At 43.7% G+C, this 7,850-nt stretch overlaps 1 protein-coding gene across 1 annotated transcript; it reads left to right on the forward strand.

Moving 5' to 3' along the window:
- Positions 1–2,433: 2,433 nt before the first annotated feature.
- On the forward strand, positions 2,434–4,467 carry LOC116547234 (G antigen 2D-like; the record flags this gene model as incomplete). The annotated part of the gene is made up of 3 exons (XM_032273249.1): positions 2,434–2,583; positions 3,652–3,740; positions 4,310–4,467. Coding segments are annotated over exons 2-3 (239 nt in total), but the record flags the coding sequence as incomplete, so codon positions are not given.
- Positions 4,468–7,850: the final 3,383 nt, after the last annotated feature.

Consider the following 7,850-nt stretch of genomic DNA (forward strand, 5'->3'; position numbering starts at 1 on the left):
GTTCTGCAGGTCTACCCTCAAAGTGTGTACAGAGGTTTAATTGGATGTAAGACACAGGATCACCCTTAGGGTTCTGTTTGTAGTCCATTTTAGAAAACCCAAAGTGTAATGTGCTATGTATGCCTTTAGGGTCACCTAAATAATGGGTTGCTAAGTCATGTTCCCAACTGTTGTGTTTCTGTTACAGCTGAAAAGCAATCACGGCTTTGAAAGAAGACACAGTGAAATGATGCAGGCTGCTTTCATTTTGGAAGGTTGCTCCTGAATGTTCTCTCAATAAAGCCATACAGCCCTTTGCAATGAAGTCTTGCACATCTTGTGTAACCTTTATTTCTAGGTATTTGATGCTGTCACATATCTTATCATTCTTTGGAATTTTATATTCTGTTTGTGCTGGTGTGTAGAGACGTAATACTTACATGTGGAGTTTTCTGTCCAGCAACCTGTTAAATATGCCTATGAATTCTAAAAGTATACTTCTAGATCCTTTACAGTCTTCAACATACAGAGCCATATCATCTTTGAATAAGAGTAGTTGTGTTTTTTTTTTTCTTATTTCCTTTTGTATTTTTTTAGAGACTGGTTCTGATATGTTTCCCAGGTCGGATTTTGAACTCCTGAGTGGAAGTGATGTACCCGCTTTGGCCTCCCACAGTGCTGGGATTGCAGGCATGGGGCACCGCACTGGGTCTGTTGCTGCCATTTTGAACAGTTTTATTTCCTCCTCTGATTTCATGGCATTGGGCAGACCCACCTGGTACAGTGGTGACAGTGGACATCCTAGTCTTATCCGTGATGAGAAATGGATATATTTAAACATTTCACAATCATATTTACTGTAGTATTTTTGTAGATGGACTTTATCAGAGTAAGTTACTCCATTCTGTTCTAATTTTCTGAGAGTATTCATTTTGAATATATGTTGAGTTTCATCAAACAGTGCATCTATTTCAACTATCACAGCATTTTTCCCATTAATCTGTTACTGTAGTACATTAGGTTGATACATTGGTACTTTTTTATTTCCTGTTTTTAAAAAATGAGACAGGATCTCACTGTGTCACCCAGGTTGGAGTGCAGTGGTGTTATCTGAGCTCACTGCAGCCTTGACCTTCCGGGCTCAAGCAGTAATCGCACCTCAGGCTCCTGAGTAGCTGTGACTATAGGTACATGCCACCACGCCCAGCTTCTTTTTCTTTTTTGTTTGTTGATAGTGATGAGATTTTGTCACGTTGCTTAGGCTGGTCTCGAACTCCTGAGCTCAGGTGAGCTGCCCAGCTCAGCCTTCCAAAATAGTAGGATTACAGGCCTGAGCCTTGGCCTGGCAAGATTTTTCTTATCTCGGGGTTTTATTCACGTAAAGACGAACCTTAGACTGGACGCAGTGGCTCACCTTGTAATCCCAGGACTTTGAGAGGTCGAAGTGGGTGGATGACGAGGTCTGGAGTTCAAGACCGCCTGGCCAAGATGGTGAAACCCCTTCTCTACGAAAAGTACAAAAATTTGGTGGGTGTGGTGGCACGGGCATGTAGTCTCACCTACTCGAGAGCCTGAGGCTGAAGAATCGCTTGAACCTGGGAGGCGGAAGTGGGAGTTAGCTGAGATCGCACCACTGCACTACAGCTTGGGTGACAGAGTGTGACTGCATCTAAAAAAGAAAACCAAAAAAACAGACCAACCTTATTTGTACCTTTGTGCGTGTGGGCTGACAGCATGATGAGATTAATCATTCTACTGATTAAAAGGAAACTATCCTTGACGTTCCAGTGTGTAAATATGTGAAAGCATAATTATTTTGAAAGCATACATTGCTATGGGTGTTGGGACCCCTGCACTTTCTGCTGTGGGAGCATGTCCTTGTAGGTACCTTCAGTCTGTTTTCTCAACTACAAACATGTTAGGGCCATGGGTTGTGACTGGTAAGGAATGTGTCTTGCTAGTTTCAAGATGGAGTTGATTTTCAAATGGTGTCACTCTGGCTGTCCTTGGCTCCTGTTTCACGGGTACTGTCACTTCTCCTTCTGCCATTCTGATGCTACAAATGATAGATGTTTGAGTATTTTCCTACAGGCCCTTGAGGTTGTATTCATTTTTCTTTCAGTCTCTTTCTGTGACTTGTTCATGTTGAATAATTTCTTTTTGGGGTAGGTCGTTATTTCTGTTTTAGCAGGTGGTCTACCTGTCTTTCCAGGCAGTCACCATGGTCCTTGTCCCCATGGTGAGGCCAGAGCAAGGGAGGGCCCTGGATGGGAGGGGGGTTCAGTTGAAGATGGAGTGAGTTTTGAGGGGAGCACTATTTGAGGTATTTGAGTCCCCGAGGCATAGGAAACAGCAGAGGGAGGTCGGATTCCATTATCCTCAGCGGGAATGGGAATTGGGAGTTTGGAGTGTGGGGCTTGTAACGGCAGCCCTCCCGTCCCACCCACAGCTGCGCATGCTCCTTGGGCTCCCGTCTCAGTGCGCATGTTCACTGGCCGTCTTCCGGTTAGCGCGTTGCTCGCGTGAAGAACGCCAGGGAGCTGTGAGGTTGTGGTGTCGCGTTCCTGCCGTCCGGATTCGTTTTCCTCTACGGACACTCATCTGGTAGGCTCGAAAGCAGTCCCCCCAGGCGCTGAAGTGTGAGTGAGGGTGAGGAGGAGGCAGTGAGCTTTGTGGGGGGTCCGGCGGGTCCTGCTGCGTGGTCTGTGGTCTCTGAGAGAGAAGGGCCTCGTGGCCCTTGAGAGACAAGGGCCTCCTTACCTCGAAAGAGCAGGGCCTCGAGGTCATCCTCGTCTTTACAGCCTGCGAGACCACCATCAGCTTCGTGGTCGTGAAGGGGCCAGGACAGGGAGGAAGGTGGGCCGCAGAAGGGAGGTGGTCTGGGGCTCAGGTGAAGCTGGGGTGAGTGCTTGGGGTGATGTTGGAGGAATGTAAGTCCTGAGGTGCCGGAATCCCCCATACAGGGCAGATTCCTGAGTCCTGAATGGGGCCCCGTGGGTGAGAACGAGGGGATGGGGGCGAGGTGGAAAGTGAAGAACGGGCCTGGCATCTGGGAAGGCTGTGGGCTGCTTCACGCCCCCTAGCATTGTAGGGAGCAGAGCGCCCGAGTGAGAAGCCACACCAGGTCTCACCTCCACCATGGAGGGTCCGGAAACAATGGGAAGGACTGGGCGAGGCTGTGCCGTCCAAGCAAACTTGATTTGAGGGGGGTGACCGGCTCTAGTAAGTGGGAGTGTGTCACAAGCAGTAGTCACGGGAATTGTGATTCACTAGTGCTTTCATGTGGAGTTCACTTGTGAAACTAAACCTCATCTGAGGAGGGCGGTTCCCTTAAGCAGGGAGGTCAAGGCTTCAGCGATCTGTGATGGCGCTGCTGCACTCCAGCCTGAGCAACAGAGCCAGACCGCGCATCCAAAAGAAATTTAGAAAAACATGTCTGCTGCCTTTTGCCACATGCCTTAAGATGATTGTTCTGCTAGCATGGCCAGCATAAGTGGCTTTGCAGGCACTCAGGAAAGGTACACACGTATGCTTAACTGTGGGACTTATTGTGAGAGTGTTTTCAAAAATAAAATGACAAGTTAGCATTTAGCCATGGAAGTGATTGAATATAGCTGTCCTCTCAAGTGCATGTTCCCAATCACGGCTGTTTTTTTGTTTTGTTATTTTCAGCGAGAAATATGAGTTGGCGAGGAAGATCAACCTATCGGCCTAATCCAACACGCTGTGTAGAAACTCCTGCGACGATTGGGCATATGCTGGTGAGTGCTTTAATGTTAATTTGATATTTTCTATTAGCAGAAATTAATATTTGTGATAATGTCGTTGCATAGGTGTATAGTCACTGATAAAATTCTTTCATGCTGATAAAAATGATTATGGCGTCTTATGAAGGGAACATTGAATCAGGAGGATTTTGTTTCTCTCTGGTGTTCTTCAGCTTTTGCCCATGACTTCTTTCTCATGGTGGGCTTGTTAATGACAGATTGTACACATCGTGTAATAAATTCCAAAGTCCTTGTGGGTCACCATTCTCACAGTAACCTTCCTGTGGGTAGAGTAACCTTATTGAGCATATAGAGTTGGAGAAATGTCTAATTTTTGTTTTTTGTTTTTGTTTTTCTTTTTTTCTCCTTCCTGCTGTCTTGTGAAGAAGAAATATCTTTAGGCTTAGTTATGATCGGAAATATCTATGTATTGTGTGTGTGTGTATATATGTATATATATATATATATATATGTAATCACGTATTAACAAGAAACCTGTTTTTTCTTTATTTGCACACACACACACACACACACACACACACACACACACACACTTTCCCTAGCCTGAGCAGTTCAGTGATAAAGAAGTGGAACCATCAAAACCTGAAGAAGGGGAACCAACAGCTGAAAGTCAGGATCCTGCACCTGCTCAGGAGGGAGAGGACAAGGGAGCATCTGCAGGTCAAGGGGAAGGGAAAGGGAAGAATGCCTGTTGCTGGGGGTGAGGTGGGGTGTGGTGGGGGGTTTTGGGGGGGTGCTTGTCTCATGCATTGCCACATAGCAGGAACAGGAGGAAAGAATACAATGAAAAGAATGCCTGAAATGGACTGGAAAAGTGAGGAGGGTATATAGTTTGCAGCTTAGCTTAGGTAAACCCCTCACTATGGTGAAACGTGTCCACGTTATGAATAAGAGAATACAGGCTCGGGGATTGGGTTTTATCGAAGATGAGTTGACTGGTGAATGCAAAATTTGTGTCTTGTTTCAAAGTTTGTGTCTCTCTACAATCTATCTATGTTACTGTAAAAAGAAGTAAATAATTTTGCTGAAAATGCTTAAAACTCAAATGGTTTACTGTAAGGTAGCGTAGTAGTGGCCCAGGAATAGACCCAGTTCCGAGGAGCCGGTGTAGCTCTAAAAACCGAGTCACTGAACGTTGGCCACTGTTAGCTTTGATTGATAGTTTAATGTGATGGGTTTGATAAAAGCTGAACGAATCAGGATACTGCCATATGTGGAGCTGGTGTAGGATGATTTTCTTTTCTTTCTTTCTTTTTTTTTCTTTTTGAGATGGAGTCTCGCTCTGTTACCCAGGCTGGAGAACAGTGACGTGATCTCGGCTCATTGCAACCTCTGCCTCCTGGGTTCAAGCAATTCTCCTGCCCTCAGCCTCCTGAGTAGCTGGCAGTATAGGCGCCCACCACCACACCCAATTAATTTTTGTATTTTTAATAGAGATGGCATTTCACCGTGTTGGTCAGTCTGCTCTTGAACTCTTGATCAAGAGTTTGATCAAGACCTGCCCGCCTCAAACTCCCAAAGTGCCGAGATTACAGGTGTGAGCCACCACACCTGGCCGATTTAGTCTGACTTTCCAATTGTGTTTAGGAGGTGATGAAATCCTTTTATGGTTAGAAAAACCATAAAAGTAATTATTCTGAGGTTAACATGAGAGAAATAATTTCTCCTAGATAAAATAATTGAGGTATAGGTGGTGGCTCACGCTTGTAATCCCAGCAGTATGGTAGGCGGATGCAGGTGGATCACCTGAGGTCAGAAGTTTGAGAACAGCCTGGCCAACATGGTGAAACCCAGTCTCTACTAAAAATACAAAAATTAGCTGGGCGTGGTGGTGGGTGCCTGTAATCCCAGCTACTCAGGAGGCTGAGGCTGGAGAATTACTTGAACCTGGGAGGCAGATGTTGCAGTCAGCCGGGTTCACAGCATTGCACTCTGGCCTGGGTGACAAGAGCGAAACTCAGTCTCAAAAAAAAAAAAAAAAAAGTAGTTTGAAACAAAACATTTATGTAACTCAGGTCATGGATTATTTTAGGGATTTACTGTTAAGGTTTCTAGAATATGATTGACAACAATACGCATTAATTGCTGTCCACCCACTCCGTTATTCTCAGTGCAGGACGGTATATTTGCTGTGATTCACAAACCATGTAGTTTTTGGTGCTTTGTTCTACATGGGGTTCATTTATGGAATAGTATATTTAGGACCTTTGGACCGAAATATAACTTTATTTGAATAAGATTAAGTTTCTGTTTACCCCTATAGGTAATGGGTGTCATGAGTGTAAGATTTTCCATAGTCCTCAAGTGCATTCAGCTAATGAATCCTCCGAAATTTACATTGTAATTATAACTGAAATCCTATCCATGTTGTGGACTTCAGATTTCTTAGCTGATGCCCACTGCTCTTGGTACTATATGGGTGAATATAAGCATCGTAGAACTCCTGTGGTTTATCCTCAGATTTTCATTTAAGAGCAAGGTCTTGTCCTGAGTTGAATGCCATGCACTCATAGTCCCAGCTACTTAGGAGGCTTAGGTGAGAGGATTGCTTGAGCCCCGGAGTTCAAGCCCAGCCTGGGAAACATAGCAAGACCTCCTCGCTAACAAATAAAGAAGTAAGGATAGAAGTAAAGAAAGAAATACATAAAGGTTTCATGATACAGGAAAACAAACATGCAAAGTTTGTTTCTAGTTGCTGGTAATGTTGCACATTGTTCCTTACTGAACTGTAATATTTAAAAATAGTTAAGATGATAAATTCTATGTCATGTATATATATATATTTTACCACAACCTAAAGAAACCTCCTGACTTCATAAATTCAGTGTAGTTGTCATATATTCTTCTAAGTTTTTATTTGTATATTTTCAAGACGTAACATTTATAGAAAATTTGCAATTATACTACAATCAAGTCATATACTTTTCACCTAGATTCACCAACCGTTAATAGCTTTTGCTCCATTGGTTTGATATCTGCTCCCTCCCTGTCTTACCCTGCTACCCACACACTCACACACTCACTTACGGATATTATGTTTACGGTTATTAATGTTCAATTGTTTAGATAAAGTTTCAGGTATTATGGCACTTGATTGTGTGTATATTGTCAGAACCTAGAAGAAGTCATTCCTTGGATCATCACTGCACAAAGATCAAAATCAGCAAATTTAACAATGAGAAAATGCAGTCATTTCATACACAGTGTATACTCAACTTTTGCCAGTTTTTCAGACTATTTTATTCGTTCATTCAATCATTTATTGAGACAGAGTCTCACCCTGTTGCCCAGGCTGGAGTGCAGTAGTATGATCTTGGCTTACTGCAGCCTACCGTCCGAGGATCAAGGGATTCTCATGACTCAGCCTTCTGAGTAGCTGGGAGTACAGTTGCTGGCCATCGCGCCTGGCTAATGTTTCTTTTTCTTTTTTCTTTTTTTCTTCTTCTATTTTTAATAGAGGTGGGGTTTCACCACATTAGCCGGGCTGGTCTTGAACTTCGGACCTCACCTGATCTGCCCACCTTGGCATCCCAAAATGATGGGGATTACAGGTGTGAGCCACCATGCCCAGCCTAGATAATTTCCTTTATAGAATTTCTTTAGATAATGCAGAGTCCAGCTCAGGATCACATGTTGCATGTACTTGTCGTGTGGTTTTACTTTCCTTTAATCTGGAATGGTTCCTTAATTTTTCTTTGTCATTCATGATACGAACATTTTTGAGGAGGATAGACCAGTTGGTTTGTAGAATGTTCAGCAGTCTGGGCTTTTTCGTGTATTTTTCAGAGATTTTCACTCAGCGTTTATTGGTGGCTACTCGTGCCATATTAGATGTCTAAGTGCTAGGACTGTAAGTGCTATGAGACAGTATTTCAGCCTTGAGTCATTTCGTACGATAAGGACACTGAGAAGTCCAAAAACAGAAAAGTGCAAAAGAGGCAACAAAGTTGTGTGAGGGCAGTCTTTGGGAAGGAAGGGGATAATATTTGGAAAACCCTGTTTTCCTGTTTTCTGCCAACAGACTCCTGAAATAACGTTCCTGGGATTGTTATGAACACATTTATTATGACACTAGCTAAAGCC

This window comes from Sapajus apella, unplaced genomic scaffold (assembly GCF_009761245.1).
Source record: "Sapajus apella isolate SASKATOON/1434 unplaced genomic scaffold, GSC_monkey_1.0 scaffold2448, whole genome shotgun sequence".
Taxonomy (NCBI): domain Eukaryota; kingdom Metazoa; phylum Chordata; class Mammalia; order Primates; family Cebidae; genus Sapajus; species Sapajus apella.